This window comes from Eurosta solidaginis, chromosome 1, assembly GCF_040869045.1.
Source record: "Eurosta solidaginis isolate ZX-2024a chromosome 1, ASM4086904v1, whole genome shotgun sequence".
Lineage (NCBI taxonomy): Eukaryota > Metazoa > Arthropoda > Insecta > Diptera > Tephritidae > Eurosta > Eurosta solidaginis.
The window spans coordinates 264,321,181-264,339,638 of record NC_090319.1 but is presented as its reverse complement, the minus strand read 5'-3'; the positions used below and the strand labels follow the sequence as shown (position 1 = coordinate 264,339,638).

The 18,458-nt window shown below is 35.3% G+C and overlaps 1 protein-coding gene across 2 annotated transcripts in view; it reads left to right on the top strand.

The window, feature by feature from the left end:
• hth (homothorax) overlaps positions 1 to 18,458 on the top strand; it is a 712,335-nt gene that overhangs the window by 400,302 nt on the left and 293,575 nt on the right. For both annotated transcript variants that reach the window (XM_067760647.1, XM_067760646.1), the window contains exon 8: positions 6,542 to 6,589. In XM_067760647.1, coding sequence (XP_067616748.1) covers positions 6,542 to 6,589 — 48 coding nt within the window. The remainder of the gene's footprint in view (positions 1 to 6,541; positions 6,590 to 18,458) is intronic.

Below are 18,458 nucleotides of genomic sequence, written 5' to 3'. Positions count from 1 at the left end.
GGAAGAACTAAATGCTGCTCAGTTGCCTGGGCATCATGTTTTACAATAATTTAGTTGTGCTTTTCTCGATTGTTTTGGCATGCATATCATTTTGATGTCAAACTTTTCTTGAATATATGTGCATATGTGTGTGAAAGTATGGCTGTTTTTCCTTAATTTACATAATTTTATTTTACATAAGTTGAACATTTTTTAATTGCTACTGAAAAACGTGTTGATAAAAGCGCTCTTAAAGGCATCTGAAGCATACACGTTACGAATTATTTGCTGCCGGATGTGAGGTGACTTGAAATGCATATTTTCACTACATATTAATTTTGTTAGATATGAACATTAGGGTGGTTACAAGGTATATGGTGAATTTTAATTATTGTTCTATTTTCATCTTAATCTTATTATATTTCATCTTAATGCGGCCACCCTGATCGGATAAATGCCAAATACTGCTAAAAATAACCGTTTTATAAAAATATTATATATTATATCAAAATTAATACAAATAAAATTACCTATCGAAAGATATACGAGTGAAGTTCCTGGCATAAATGATTTCGCTTTTACCGATGAAACACTAACATTTTTTCTGAAAAATCGCTGTTTTTCCTAACTTTGACCTCAATACCTCAATGAGGCACGCGTTAACATTATCGGATTGGCCTGAAACTTTGCAATAATCATTTTCTGATCTATTGGCATATTTTAGGATGGTGACCCGAAAGATAGAACAAAAAATAAAATTCACCATATACCTTGTAACCACCCTAATGTACATACATAGTGAAAAAATTAAATTACTGCCCTACACTTTTTTAGTCTCGGTGAAGAAAGACTTCACTATCAGTAAGCTGAAAGAAATGGTGCGCAATCAAATTTTTCCAATATGGTGTAATGCTAATGGAAGTACTACATATAATGCAATCAAACTTTAGTGCACTACCCCCAACTATGTGCATAATTTTACAAGTACATAAGTATTCTAATTTACAGAGCAAACTCGTATTTGTAAATATTGTGAGAAGTACCTATTTTTAATTTGCAAAAATTTTCTTGAAATTAATGAAATGAAAACCGCAGCCTTGTCAGTTATACAATTTATTTATTTTTTTAAATTGTAATTTTGTTCCATTAAAAAAAAAAATATTAAAAAAATGGTTTTATTTGTTTTTAGATTTAGGGAAGGTTTACTAAAGCGAAATATCATATACGATTTTTCCTTGATTTATTATTAACTTTCCTTATTTGTAGGAATATTTTTGAGTGTATTTGTTTTCCTATTGCTATTCCTATTCCTGTTCCTTTTCCATCTCTGATTTTTATCTCTACTCTTATTAAAATTCCTGTACTTGTTCCTCTTTATTTTACGATTTCAATTGCTGTTTTAATTCCTATTCTAATTCCGATTCCAATTCCCTTTCCTATTTCTACTCCTACTCCCATTTCTATTCTATTTCTATTCCCACTTTAATTCCTATTGATTTTATTATTCCTTTTCCTATTCTTTTTCCTATTATTGTTCCTTTTCCTATTCTAATTTTTCTTCCTATCCCCCTTCTTATTTCTATGCCTATTCTTATTTATGCTTTCATTCCCGTTAATATAAATAAATAAATAAATAAACCTTTTCTAATTTATATTCCTATTCCTATTGCTAGAGCTTTCCCTCTACTTTCTAGCCATTTCACTAGTTCCTCTCTATCAAATATTATAAAACGAATGCCACTAGTTTAGATGATATGGACACATTAGATTTTTCGTGATAGAGGTCGGGAGTCACCTCCTATTTTTTCAATATCTTATACTGATTTATTTAGAGTTTTAAAGTTACCGTATCTGTTTGCGCACAAGCGAGTGGCCGCCATACTCACTTTCTATTTGTCGTGAACAAATTTATTGTTACTGATTTCAAGAAATTCCTGACTACCCTGCACCTTCGGTTACCGTTCCAATAGCTGAACTGTCGAATAAAAAACTCATGTATTCCGTATAGAAAAATATTCATTATTTACCACACTTCTATGGTAGTAGCAATTCACCATTAAATTACTCGCGGACTTCACTAACAACGTTTTAAAATCAAGCTGATGCCATCTTTTGGACTGCGCTCCTTTTATACTCTCAGTTTGCCTTTACACTCTCAGTTTGCCTTTTATACTCTCAGTTTTCCTTTTATACTCTCAGTTTGCCTCGTTCGCATAGTTTTCCCAGGGTCTAGACTTTTCGCTCGAACAGCTCTCTCTCATAGTTGCTTATTTATTGCTCATTTCTGTATCTTATAATAGATCTTGCCTTCTATGTAAATGTGTGTATTTATCTAACATAGTTATATGCGTTCTTTGTTGCTGTGTAGATCTCTGCATCTCACATTCACGGTTGCGTTCTATGCATGTGTGTGTGCGGATCTTTTCTATTTCAACCGCTTGCATTGCTGTTGTTGTTGTTCAGCTATGGAATCGCGACATACGATCACGGATCGAAAACTATTTTCACTCAAGCGATAAAAACTAGGATTTCCAACTATTTAAAAAAATAATAATATATTATGGATCAAGTGAGTACGCGTTGTCCCTATTTCACATATTTCATTAATCCTATACACCATTTCGGAGCTATTGTTATTTTAAAAACGGCATTCGATCACAGATCGTATGTTATGATTCGGCCCCAGCATTTATTACTAGAGGCATAGTGACGTATCCAGATCGTTAATACACGGCACAATATCTAGGTGTGCAACTGTGATATCAATTTGACGTTTACTTCTTTTACTTATGTATAACAACTGCATACGTCTCTACGAGCAACAGCGCCAAGATAAAACTTCTCAAAATAATTATTTGCAGATTTTTATTTTTTTTTTTTTGTTAAAGTTTACTTTGAAACTCAAACCCTACTATATTACACATTTGAATTGCATACTTTTTAATTTTTATTTACTACCAACCATGTAGTATTATTGAGTGATTTGTTGCAATTAGCAAAGCAAGCGTTGCTAGAATTGCTTTTATTTGCCACAAACTTGGCTATCGGAAAAGGACAATCTTAAAATATGCGTTGGTGTTAAAAAAATATAGAAAAAAGAATTAGGTAAAACTTAATAAAAATGTAATATACTCCTTCTTCATTTACGCCATACTTTCATATGTCAATATATTTAGCTGTACATGCCTGAAGTGGCGCATTCGCCCGCATATCATACCAACTGATCGGCAAATAAATCACTATAATTAACCGCACTTAGCAATAATTTCGCTGTCAATATTGTCAATGCAACGTCGCAGCAGTTGCCACAATGCTGTACGGAGCACTGCACAGTTCATGCATCATTTTGCATTTAAATTGACTGAGTACACATATAAAATATGTATGCCATCTTCACTACATGCCACTCTCTTTCTAGTTATGTATGTACATATGACGTTAGTAGAACCCTTTTGTGCTATAATCAACCTTTTTAGTGGGTTGCAGTGTAAAGAACAATCAAAGCTTAAAATTAACCCACAATTAATGTCAGAATGCGGTCGCACGCGCACTGTCTTACCTGAGCTCGTTCGAATGGTTGCAGCAAAAGGACGACGACAGCACTACCAACAACAACAACCATCATTCACTATCCAACATCAACTCCATTGCCGCATTTGTCATTGCGAACTTACGTTTTGGCGACAATTTGCACTTGCCGGCATTTGCGATTGTCTGACACAAATAAGCAAACAATTCATACTGTGCAACACCTTTTAAAATACGCGCGCCCAAAAACAACAAAGAACAAAAAAAATAAAGAAAAAATTGCAAGAAGTTAAAAGTTGAAAAAAAAAACATAAGACAATAAGACGAGTGCGCCCTCATCAACGCCATCGCACTCATCGACATTTATTGAAACGATTTGACTGGAAATCTGCGCGCAAGGTGCTGCCCCCTATAGACATTGAAGCGCCGGTGATGCACTCAAAACTTTTTTGTTTTCTTGCATTTGGTCTACAATTAAATGCAATACATTTAAAAAATAAAAATGGCGCATAAATGCAGCTTCCAGCATAAAGCGCGGTATCCACATCCCAACAAATGAAAAATTCCATACAAAACAACGCTCAGGAAAATTTTGGCATGTCCAGTAGTATCAACCTCTAAGGAAACTCTTACGCTTTCTGCTACCTTTTTAAGATTTTTAGCAAACGTTCTCAACAGAGCCCTTGCTTCGACAAGAAATATATGTGCAACGACCTTGTAAGAACACAGTCGATTAAATAGCAGGCATAACAGTGAATGTATTTTCTAGTCTTTTGAATATAATTTGCAATTCTATTCGAGTACACGTGCCCTTTTTCTCTTGCTAAGTGTATTCTCTCACAGCTGCCGCCGTGGTGTGATGGTATCGTGCTCCACCTCCCACACCGAGGGTCCTGGGTTCAACTCCCTGGCAAAGTCACATCAAAAATTTAGAAACAAGTTTTTTCTATTAGAAACAAAAATGTTCTATTCGGGGTTGCCCCTCGGAAGTGAAAACCTTCTCAGTGAAAATTAATTTGTCTTTCAGCTGCCTTTCGGAATCGGCATAAAACATAGGACCGTTCCGGCTAATTTCTAGGGAAATTTAAAAGGAGCACGACGCAAATTGGAAGAGAAGCTCGGCCTTAAATCGCTTTGGGGGTTATCACGCCTTGTATATTATTTTTTAAAACTGTTTTTATTTTAAATGTATTCTCATTAAACTTAAGTGCATTTCAATTCGAATATGTTAATTTTATCAAAATTAGCTGAATATAACTTTCGTGTCTTTCAATGAAGTGACGCCGCTTCATAGAGAACAGAGAGATAAGGAAAATTTAGATATCACTTGGCTACTACTTTCATACAAAAAATATATTCGAAATTTTTCTTGATCGATTTCTTATGACGTGGATACCGCACTTTACGCAACATTTTCACCAGCAGTGCGCTGACCAAATAGTCAGACAGTCAGTGAATAAATGCATTTCAAGATTGTAAAAAATCACTTTGCGCCATATCTACTAAATATGGTATGCGCTTTATTTATCACCTGTCGTCCAAATTGTGCAATTGTGGTGCGGTTGGTCTGCACGCCTGCGCAATAAGTAACCGCCGCCATTGGTAGATGCTGCGAATTTTTTTCTTACTTACTTACAATTTTATTTCTTTTAATTTTTCAATTTTAAATGAATTTTTGTATACGTAAGCGATTTTTTCTGTGTTAGGTCGACTTAAGCATTTTCATTAGCACTTTGCGGTGGCCTGCATTGTGAAGTGGGTGCTGCTCCTGCTGCTGAGTTGCCTCTTGACAACATTGTCAATTCAGCACAGTGCAATTAACCAATTTTAAATTCGTAAATTTCTCCATTTCCTTATTGAAATTTCATGTACATTAAGTTATGGCAGGATTTCTACTGTGTACTATTTTAGCTTTATCGAAAAGTGCAAATTTCTTATGAAAGATACTGGCCTTAATGCAATTAAAGATAATACTCGCTGAAATCATAAAAAAAAAAACGATAGCAACAAGCTCAGTAATTCATTGAATAATAATGCTGCGTTCTCATTATTCAATGCGTTGCGATTAGTCATTTCGGAAATATGTTTTTTTTGGGAAAATGCTGCGCTCTTTCATTTTTTTTTTTTTTTTTTTTTCAAAGGACTATATAACTCACGTATTGGAAATGTATTATTTAGTCAATGCTTGTTATTTTTGCAAATTGACCCTGCGCCATCTCATAAGCTAGGTATGAGCAAAAAATAATTTAAAAAGGCCAAATAAATCAATTCGTTCTTATAACGGCTTTCGCTATCGGCCTATGAAAATTCGGTCCTCAATTCCAGCTGTCCGTCTGAGCCATTTTGCGGGACGAAGAAGAAAGCGTTGATACGGAAATGGACCACAAAATAATTTTTGAAAAGTTTCCAACTCAAGTTCGATTGAATTGTTTAAGAAATGTTTTTGATTCCACACTTAATTGGTGGTTTAAATATTAAAAAATTCTTTTCATTTTATAATTAGTTACTAAGCAGACCTCTCCATAACTGCATTAATGTGTAACCAGAAAATAGTAAATCGGCACTAGTAGTTGTACCCTCAGCATCAACTCAATAACTCCGCAGAGTTACACAACCTTTGGCTACACTTCACTCACCGCACTCTCTTGTTTTGTATAACGCTGCTCTGCGTTTCTTACTGCGCTTAGGTTAGCACCACAAATGCTTAGACACAACCGCAACGCAATGGCGCTAATGATGCCAAAATTAAGTCAGAGACTTATCTTCTGTTGCTCGCTCAGTTTTTTAAAGGTTCAAAAAAAGGTTCTGACTTAAAACTTTTAGTCATGGAAAAAAACAATTGTGGACATTTGATTAAAATTTTTGGTAGGCTTTCTGAAGAGAGCGTTAAAATGCATCTAAGACTTTATAAAATTTCGCAAAAAAAATGTACTTTTAAAATTTTCAAAACAAGTTTAAAATCTTGTTAAAACTGTGTGTACTATATTCCATAAATATTTCCTACTAATTTCTATATACTTTTTTTTCGTTTCAGATGGTAAGTTCTTATCATCACTAAATCCTTCAGAACTAACATACGATGGTAAGTCACATTTCATGGCATCATTAACACAATTCTTATTATGAACTATTACTTGGTTTCTCTATTATTTTCATTTAATTTATTATTAATTTAAAACTAGCGTAAGTTGACCCATTTCCCTATAAAAAAATTGCAGCGTCCAATTTTTCGCAAAACAAGTTGACCAACAAAAAATTCTACAAACACTTTTGTTCTCAACATTTGAAGCTCCAAACGACGCTCTTACTGTGATGAAATCTGCCACAACAGTAGCTTCATTTAATCACATAAATTAATTATAATGAATTTATTGTATTAGTATTACAACATAAGCGTAGCACTTTTCGTAACATCAATCAAATTATTTTAAGTTTAAGCTCAAAATATACAAGCCCACAGCAGCGAGCAGAAAAATTGCAAAAATATTTGTAGTATCGATTTGTTTTTTTTTTTCTTCTCAGTTCGCATTTTCGAAAATTTAAAATTTTTTTTGAGTATTTCGAAAGGTTTTCTAAAATTTCGAACTTGTTATCTAGATATCACGGATATTTTTTTTGTTATGCCTTTTTGAAAAGTTCTCGAAAATTTCGAGCTTTTTATTTAGAGTACTCGGATTGTTTTTGTGTATGTTTCTTTTAAAAATGTTTGAACTTGGTATTTCAATTACAAAATTGTTTAAGGTTTTTTGTTAAATAACAGAAATAAAAAAATATGAATTAAATTTAGTACGAAATTTAAAAAAATGCCACTGCTATTTTCCTATACTCAACTGTACGTACATAATATATACGACTTATATGCCGATACTAGTCAATTTGATGAGCAAGTCTGATGTGAAGAGCAGCAGCTGACATAATCTGATGGTACGTGCGCACTGACACGCCCACATCCCCATCACTTGCTTGTGAACGTAGCATTCGCAAATGAGAAATTTGTTTTTAATTTAAGGCATGAAAAAGGGCAGCTGAAAAAAACCCATTATAAACTTAAGTTTTAATTAAAAAGACTCCTTTTGCAAGGAAGCTATAAAAAATATGATGCAGTTGCCGCATCACTTCAATCGAATGTGGTGGTAGACTTGATTATTTTTGCTTCCGTTAATTTTTAATCATACCTCTTCGTGCAGCAAAAGAACCTGCGCAAAAAAAATTGTCTACACCTTGAGCGCATTCCATCATTTTTATATAAAAAAAAAACACGGAAAAACCTATAAAATTTTTTATCAACATCATCAACGTCATCGCCAAAACATCACCCTTTTACTGTCTCCTATAGTTCGCTTGGAGCCACAAAGCAGTTGTGTTATTGTTGTTGTCAACAGCGTCATCACATAAATTGGTATAGCGGGATGTGACGGCTCCCGCGCGTTCACTTGATCGATCACGTTCGATTAGACGGGTGGAGTAAACTGTGAACGCCCACAATGTGTGCGGAATCTCACTAAACACAATACTTAGTAGTGATCTAGTGAAATCAGCAGTCTTTGGTTAGTGAAAATATGTAGGTATATTAAAAGATCACTTTAATGAGTTTGAATCAAATATGAAGCTACAGTAGCATACGTGACAGTGGCGGATTGTGTCAGATTTTAAGAAGCGCCCAACATGTCGATAATTGTTAGAGATTTGAGCGCGTGGAAGCAGCATACGCGCGGGGCACTGAAAATAATTGGTTGTTGAAAGTAGCCGCATAGAACGTGCAAGTATATTCCCTTTTTATAAATTATTAAAAACAAAGGGTGAAGTTAAGCAAAAGGGTTTATTAATACATAGGACTTCTTGCTGAACTTTTAACTTCGGTTAAGCAATACAAAGCCAAGCAGTAATTTTGCGTAGAGAAAGGGTTTATTGTTTACACAAAAATGAAGATAAAAAAAAAGTGTTCTGTGTGTTTGCGCGCTGCGAACTAAACTTTCAAATACTTACTAAATGGTAGTATTCCAACACATCGCATGTTGAGTTGGATTACAAAATATAAAAGGCCAACATGTGACAGCATGCATACTCAGGCGGCTTAGTAAAAACTTCCAATAAAGCTGTATAGACAAACAGAGAGTGCTTCTGTCTAGGTTTTTTTTTCGAAAAAAGGACCAGGGACCGATCAATTTCACTTGGTACATTATTTTTCCGATTACTGGACTTGGGACTGATCTAGGCAGAAAATCGTATGGCTAGTGCGTTTTAAACTTGTAAGGGAAAGTTAAATGAGGTAAACAGAAAGAAATTTACTAAGATGATGATAAAGAAAAATAGGGAGCGGGTATGGAAGCTAGAGTGAGATATGGACGCAGAGAGAGAGAGAGAGAGAAGAAAGGGGATAGAAATATACGGAGAAAAAGAAATATACGCAAAGAAAGAGCAAGGGAGAAGGAAGAGATCAGGAGATAGGGAGAGCGAGTGAGAGCGAGTGAGAGTTAAAATCCTCTTAAAAGCCAGGAATGTAAATCAAAATTTGAGTAGAAGAATGTCTGCCGGGCCTTCTAGTACCTTAACATATTTACTATTCTCAAACTACACAATAAAAAAGCACAAAACTTAAGTACCCGCATACTATTATTGGCACGTGATGGCAGAGCTGTGAGCGCGTTTGTAATAAAATTTTTGTGGCGGCACATTTACAGTAAAGTGTGGCATTTTTGATTTATTGCGTGCGCTTGTATGGGCAAGGTTAAATGAAAGAGTTGTAGAAGATACGCAGAGAATCACAACCAAGGTTACTAAAACCTACAAGGGCCAGTTGATAGGTCGAACTTTGTAAACTATTTTATTGGCAGCTTAGTCAAGTTGCAAATAGTAAAGTAAAATGCGCACTGTTTGGGATGAGAAATTAAAGTTACGGTAAAACCTCAATCGTCTAGGTAAAAAATAGCTTAGCAAAGATGTTCAACACAATTTTCCACCACATTTTTGATTCTTTGCTCAACTAATTTGGAAAACTTAATTCGTGGAGGGAAATATATAGCATCATGAGAAAAAATTCGGCCTACAACTTGGAAGCCTATCGCTTCTTGAAGGGCCTTTTGAACGTAACAAAAAATTAAGTTAAACAACCAATCAATTGCCGAACATTTTTCTAAATTTTATTTTTCAATATGAATTGTTGTTTCATTGCTAAGTACATGTATCTGCGAACCTACCAACCGTTCTTTGTACTCAGCCTTGTCTAGGTTAGCATCTGCGGTAAGCCATTTTTATGATCATTGTGTGCACGCCCCCGCTTACAGGCATTACATTCGTATTTTTCAGAGATCGTGACCATATTTAACTAAAAATCACTGGTATATTTACTAACCTTGGTCGATTTGTATAGACGAAAGTTAACTGATATCGCGCCATCGATTTTTCGATAGGATTTGGACTCAGGAAAAAAGTCCCACTACGCATACCCAAAAAAATTATTTTCGAGGCTGCGAAAAAAAATGGCGAGAAGGTCAAATTTTCGACTAAAACACTCCCGAAAACCCAAAAAATATTTTTTTTTTTTTTCAAAAAACTGTTATCGCCAAATGTTTTTACAACAGTTTTTGGACAAAAAAAATATTTTTTGGGTTTTGGGGAGTGTTTTGGTCGAAAAATTTACCCTTTCGCCATTTTTTTTTCGCAGGCTCGAAAATTATTTTTTTGGGTATGCGTAGTGGAACTTTTTTTCCTGAGCCCAAATCCTATCGAAAAATCGATGGAGCGATATCGTTTAATAAATCGATCCAGTCTAATATATACTATTACAGATCTTACGAATTCTCGATAAATTTTTGCCTTCTGTTATCGTTCGACTCACTAAACTATCAAATAAATACTAATATGTTTTGCATACAAAATGCTTTTTACTTACAACACTACTCTGGTAGTAAAATTTCACAATGTATTGGCTTACTTCACTTATAACGTGTTAAATTTCAACTGACTATTCTTTAGATTGCACCGCTTTTATTTCCTCAGTTGCCTTGTTCGCATATTTTGCCCAGGGTCTAGGGTTTTCGCGAACATCTTTCTCGAATAGTTGCTTATTTATTTCTCTCATCTGATCTATCACATCTCACGCAATTTTCTTTATATATAGGTGATATTTATGTCGTATACGCTCTTAGCTGCTGTGTTCATGGGTGCGTAGCTATTTATTGTCTCATCTGCTTACATTGCTGTTGTGGTTGTGCAGCATTTAAAAACAAATTGTAAACATGACAGACTTGGGCATTATTCGAGAAAGCTTTTATTTAGATGATAATGATGCTTTATAATAAGAAAATTACAAAAAAAAAAAAAATATATTCATGAATAGGCTATTCCTCAAACATTTTTTTTTTAAACTTCATAAATTGATTGTTTCTCAACTAGGTTTTTGACAGATAATGCATTTTTTTATTGATAACTTTTTTAAAAAGCTCATAACTTACTCATTTAATTAGTACTACTTGTAAATAGCCGACAAAAAATTTATCTTTTTTCGACATTCGTATACGTTTTGTCGAACTCTCAAACCTCCCAAGTCAATGTAAAAAGTTCATAAAAATAAGTGCCAAATGGTATTTCTGACAAGGCCATATTCGATCGCCAACTATGTATACTCCCTCATCAGTTACTTTTAGCTTATACCCTGGCCACTCTATTACAAATATTCATTATTTTAACTGCCTTGCTGTACGTTTCCTTTGTAATATCTTCCTTATCCTCTATATGCACTATTTATAGTTTTCGTTTGCATTTAATTTTTATGTTTCATTCACTTCATTCTCACACAGCTGTTCGGTTTTTTATGGCGTTACTCAATACTTAACTACCAAGTATCCGTCTGTAAATGAAAAATGAAGTGTAAAAGTACTGACATCGTAAAATTTAATAATAGTAATAAAAAATAAGCGGCATTCCAACTTCTAGTGACTGCAAAGATGGATTTCACTTTTCCATTTTTTTTTCTTTTTCAATTTTTGTATCGTTTGGCACATAAGCGAATTAGCTGTTTGCCGCAGATTCTTAAACAGAATTAGCTCCATTTCTGAATAGTCATTGTATTACCTATCCAGCAAACATACTTTGTTAGGCTTGACTCTAACAAAGCGTATGGTTACTGATAAAGTTAATACTTTAATTAAGCACACTATTGATTAAAATTGCATTTTAAAAATACTCCTATGATAATCACTGGCATGAAAATATCAAACTTAAACATGATTTATATAAATCAGCTCAGTAGATCGGCTGTTTAGTGCTAACAACTCTATAGGCCTCTAATTGTATGATTATTACAGATTAGTACTTTCTTCGAACTAATATGTTATTCAAATTACATTTAAAATATACTTCTATATCATTCTGATGCATGAAGGTGTAAATTTTAAATTTGATTTAGTTAAATTGGCCCAGTAGATCACATATTTTGCTCTATAGGCTTATAATTTGTAACTATTATTATTGGTGAAATATGTATGACAAGTCTTCCTCCACCTGCCTCTCTCAACTCAGTGGAAGTCTTCCCCTATCATTGCTTCCAAACTGCGCTATTGACTGAAATACTTTCTTAGCCGGAGTGTATTCGTCTATTCGCTTAATATGACCTAGCCAGCGAATCCTTTGGGTCTTTATTGGCTATACTATCTCCATATCTGATTTAACCTCATAACATTACCACCTTATACCTTATTCGATATTCATCGTCAGCATCTCACGAACACTCCAAGAGCCATGTCAACTTCTCTCGACACCGTTCATGATTCCGAGCAATACATTAGGACAGGTATGATTTTTGTTCGTTGAGAGCGTCAATTCTTTCTTGAATGACAGCAAGTAATTCGTTATGTCCTCATTTATCGCAAGGAGCACTTTTTTTGCCTTTTTATCTATTCCAGAGAAGGCAGAACTCATGGCACGTTGGTTATGGCCAATAATATCAATCTCATCAGCATACGCCAGTAATTTTACGATCTTATAATAGATTGTACAATCACGGTTTAGTTCTGCTGCTGGAAATATCTTCTCCGATATTATGTCAAACAAATGGTATGAAAGAGAGTTGCCTTGTCTGAAGCCTCGTTTGGATTCGAATGGCTCGGAGTGGTCCTTCCCAGTTCTTACGGAGCTGGCGGTGTGGCTCAAGTGGCTGAGCCTTATTAACACCACTGGGCACTTTAATTCAGACATACCAGCATACAAGCAACTTCTTTTACCGCTATCAAGGACTGCTTTTAAGTCGACAAAAATATTGGTGAGTGTCGATTCTCTTATTGTGAGTCTTCTCTATAATCTTACGCATCGTCAGTATCTGGTCGATAGTAGATTTACCAGGTATGAAGCCTTACTTATAAGGTCCAATAAATCAATACATAGAACCTTATACGCGATATTAAGCAGACTTAATCCACGTTGATTGGTACGTTTTGCGAGATCGCCTCTCCTGTGGGCACTTAAATTCCAATCGAGAGGCATGCACTCATCCGACCATATTTATTATAGGAGTTGATGCATTTTTTTAACCCTTTCGCTACTGATGTCCACTACAGTGGACATGACTTTGAAGCGACTGTTATTTTCAATTTGAAGCTCTTAAGCATCATTTTCTATGAAAAGAGGCCTAGCGATTTATTTTGAGTATAAAAACAGTGTTCCCGGTAATTGCTTTAACATTTTGTCAGTATTATGCAGACTTTTGTGAAGGAAGGTTGTTATATTATATTTGGTGCGTTTGTTCTTTAATTATTTATAATAAACAATTTTATGTTTATTTGTGCCAACGGTATTTTTTAGCTCGAAATTCTCTCTTTGAACGGTTGTAAGTGAAAAAAGATTGGAATACAGGTGAGTTTTCTAGAAACATAAAACCTTATGTCCTTTATAATGGACATGAGTAGTCAAGAGTTACGAGTTAAGGGAAGATAATAATACTTTGTAGGAAAACGTTATGATGGCTAGGCGCAAAGTGTTGACAGAAAACGAGATGTTTGACCTTCTAAATAATTTCTCAGATTTCGACGATGAGTTGGATAATGACGAAATTGATTCCGCAGCGTTAATTAGGAAACGTAATGAAGGAGATGAAGAGGTGGAAAGTGACGATACGAGTTGTGGGGAAAGTGAAACGGAACGAGATCCGAGTCCAGCATTCGAAAATCAACCAGATGCACGTCCTCAACAAACATCTTTTTCAACACCATCCTCAATAAGGAGCGAAGAGAATGTTCTACAAAATGAGAATTTTTCCGTGAGAGTATTGCGTTCAGTTTCTACTAGAAAAACAAGTATACCAGAAGCAGAAGCGGGAAATGAATGTTTTGATTGGGCAAATATAACTCAGATAAGTGAAATTCAATGGAGGCGCTCCCGGAGTAATGACCGAATTGCTGATTTTAATTTTTCCCCACCTGTTAAGTTGTCTACAGGAATCAAAAGTGAGTACGAGTATTTCCAAAAATACTTGCCTACTCAATTTTTTGAAGATGCATCCAACTTCACTAATCTTTATGGTGTGCAGAAAGAATCAAACTTTCGACCAACTAGTCCTGGAGAAATTCGGAAGTTCTTTGCCTTACACTGTATGATGGGTATATTGAAGTTGAAGGTACAGCACTACCATTATTTGCTAACAATATGACACGTAACCGTTTTTATGAGCTGCGAACACATTTGCATTTAGTGGATACTAGTCTACCCCCACAAACCCAAGATAAATTATATCGCGTAAGACCTATAATGGATTCTATTCGGAAAAGATTATTGGAGCAAGAGCTGGAGGAAATCCTTTGTGTTGATGAACAGATTATTCCATTTAAAGGGCGCCTGGGAATAAAACAGTATATACGTGGTAAGCCTTGTCCATGGGGAATAAAGCTTTATATTCTTTGTGGAAAAAGTGGTATGCCGTATGATTTCATTGCGTACCAGGGTTCATCCACTGAAATTGATGTAAATGTTATAAGCAAACTTGGTTTTGGTGCCTCAATCACGTTGGAACTTCTAAAAAGAGTGCCCCAGGATTCTGTTGGTCGCCAAATTTATACAGATAATTTCTTCACCACGTATTCTTTACTTGAAATTTTTGAGAAAAGGAAAATCTTTGCTGCTGGCACAATTCTTGTTAGTCGTTTCCAGAATCCACCTATCTCCACGGATGCTGATATGCGAAAGAAAGGTCGCTGATATGCAGAACAAGTTGTGAGCCGCGATGGAAAAGTTGTTGTAACAAAATGGTTCGACAACAAAGGTGTTTACTTAGCATCTAACTTTGTAGGAATCGGCGTCAAGGACAAGGTGCAACGTTACGATAAAAAAGAAAAACAATTTATTGATATTGAAAGACCTGAAGTTGTGCAGCTCTATAATAATGGTATGGGAGGTGTGGATCTTTTTGATCAAATGTTGCAGTACTACCGTATTTTTATCAAATCTAAGAATTGGACCCTTCGAGTGATCATGCATTTCTTCGATATAGCAATTGTTGCGAGTTGGTTCGAATATAAAGCAGACGCAGATAAATATGCTATACCCCAGAAGGACCATATGGATTTACTTGCTTTCAGAAAAAGATTGGCAAATACTCTATTGACAGTATCATGCACATACCCTCAATGTTCTCAAAATGCAAGTAAACTACGTCGATCTTCAAATGCCTTAGACAACGACGAGGAAACAGTACCTAAGAGACTGAAGTATTTCCACCAACCACCGATTGATACGCGTTATGACCAAAGCGGCCATTTACCAAAGTTTAATTCTTCACAGAGCAATGCAGTTCGTTCTAAAATGGAAGGATGCACACAAAAAACGTACTTTTATTGCACGAAATGCAATGCCCACCCCTGCATTCGTCGAAATTCCAACTGTTCTTATGAATACCATTCAAAATAGTTTCCTTGAAATAAACCTTTAAACTCATAAACTGTAAGGCATATTTACATTTTCTCTAATAAATCTGAATTTGGTTGTAAAATTATTTAAATTGTTTTCCTCTGTTCGAAATTTGATAGACTTTACTGCATTAAACTGACTACCTTGACTACTCATGTCCACTCAGGTGGACATGAAATTCTGACAACGCCCATATAAGGAGACAATTTTTGCTTTCACTAAAGTGCTTCGGAAATTCCTCACAGTAATTACAATTACTTAGAAATATATTTGTAATGCGTACTAGCTGGCGGTAGTGAAAGGGTTAATCTCTTCGCATTTGTTGTTGTACAGCTCTTCGGGTAGTACGTCATTAACTGGCGCCTTCCAATCAGCCAGCATCTGAAGCTCCTCGCACTCCCTCCCTTCAGCTTCACGTTTTTTCTCTTCTAAATAGGCGTTTCTTTTTCTTCTTCTCACGAAAGTGCTCCAATATACCGCGCATTGTTGCGCCCATACGCAGCATGGCTCTACAAACAGCGTCCTTCTTTTCCAAGGCAGCGCGATATTCCTCATATAATGTTTTGTTCCTTGCTGACGTATTGTACTGTGCTTGCTTATAATAAAACCTTAAAATGGTCTCACTTTATGAGCAGAACCAATTTCTGTTTGGGGCTTCAGAGCTTTATTACCTCATACATATGTATATGCATATATGTTAATACACTTGCCTGTGAGTATATTTCTCTTGTGTAGAATTATGCGAAGATTTGTTTTACATGCAATTACATATATAGAACATTTACAAGTTAAACTCTTAACAATTGAAACAGTAGCTAAAGAGCACATGAGTAATCAATGTACTACAACTGTTGTCTGTTCATTAAAAACGATTTCCTCTTTTGCGATTTGCTCACATCAAAGCGTTAACTCATAAAAAATAATAAAATCACATTAGCGTTGGTAGCGTTTAAAATTTAACAGAACTTTAGCTCGTGCTACCTTCATATATTACTACTATCCAGTGATGGTACTTTGTATGTAAAATTTGTGAATCGCATAAAAATGCAGGCGCTTAAGAATTATATGAGCGCATTTATATCGGTGGTGCATAACGCCGACAGTGCTTTGGATACAAACGGAAATTTTGTTTGTAGTAGTATGTGTTTACATGGAGAATGTTTGAGCACAGAATTAGCGCATGAGATGTTTACTGCTTGAAGTGAAAGCTGAAGCTGATAGACAAGCCAACCTAATAAAACCGCACGGCGTTTTTTGCCCTAACTCAAATAAGCATTCGTTGCGACAATGTAAAGCACGTGTGCAAACGTCAAATCTAAATCTCACGCAGAACAAAAATTGGAAATCGAGTTAGGTTTTCACGCAGCAAATTCAATTTGGGTTGCTCTCATATAAGTTGTATGTGCATGAGACATTTTTGACAGAAAATGACTTGCGTGCGTTTATATTAGGTTGGCTTGAGACTGCTTACTTTACTAAATCTCTGTCGATGCTCCCACACGACATGTTGATGAACGCCGAAGATTTTTTTGAAGCTCTACGAAGTTTTCGCGTACACCACTGATTTATATGTGAATAAATATGATGGCCTGCTTTGCAAGCACTGATTCTAAGCGCTAGATAATTCCTAATGCTGGACGGTACTGTGAAAGGGCTCTTTTACTCCCTCTGATTCATACTCTACTCCAACCTTCTTCTTTCATTGGATTCACGCGCCGTTTCATGACAGAGCTCGCTCGTTATCAGCTAGTTCTTCTCACCTGTGACTCGCTTGTAACTCTCCCCTCCTTATTATCAACACAATATATCGGAAAGGTTGCACTGAAATACATGCCAGGTATACCCTTTGGCTGCATATCGTCCAATAGACACTGTTCTTGGTCACCAAAATTCCGCCGCCTTTCCATTGGACAGAACTTCGTAGATTTTGTGCTCTAAATCTCGCTTTCAGAGACATGGTTGAAAGCTATGGAGATCGCCTAGACCATGACACAATCGGCCAGGTGCCTACACTAATGAAAACCGTGATGAAAAAATTGAAGTCAATAATATTTATTTATTTATTTATTTATTTCAAAGTAAATCTAGGACAAATTAAAATATCCTTACAGACTATTTACAAATTATTAGCTTAAATATTATCTACCATATTAGTCATTTAGTATAAGTTTAAACTTTGATTTATTTACTGAAAAATCAATTTCCCTGGCATTAGTAAGAAGATTGAATTCCTTCAATGCCCTAGCAATAGGCCAATTAGCGACATATGTCGTTCTGGCCCTATCCAATAAAAAAATATCATGATTTCGAAGTGTTCTAGATGGTATATTGAAGCGAATACGCTCCAAAAGAAACGGTGAGTCAATCGTGCCCCCTATCAAATCATAAATAAATATCAGCGCTAAAATAGATCTTCTACTATCCAGAGGCTTTAGTCCTATAAGTAGACATCTAGAGTAGTAAGATGGTAAAGGATCCTGAAAACGTAATGACCGGAGCCCAAAACGCAAAAATTTTTTCTGGATCATTTCAAGTCGCTGTATATGACAAGCGTGGTATGGTCTCCATATATTCCAGTTTAGACCGTACAAGCGATGTATGTAGTAGCTTTAACGTATAGGGATCATAGAAGTCCGAGCTAAAGCGGCGAATGAACGCAAGCATTGAATATGACTTAGCAATAACACATTTAAGTTGACTCTGAAAGAGAAATTTAGCATCGAAGACAACTCCAAGATCTAATATTTCATCAACAGTTTTCAAAACAGAAAGACCGATGTGATACGAGGTGTTAATACCATTACGGGATTTTGAAAATGAGATGTGAAAGCACTTATTAATATTTAAATGTAAGCAATTCCTACTACACCAATCTATTAGTCTGTCAAAATCTGACTGCAGCCGTAGGGAATCTGCCTGATTTGTGACTGATGTAAAAATTATCAAATCATCTGCGTACAACAAAAAATTCGAGTAAATGAAGCAATGACGTATGTCATTAATAAAAATTACGAATAGGAGAGGTCCTAGGACACTTCCTTATATAAAATTTAAAT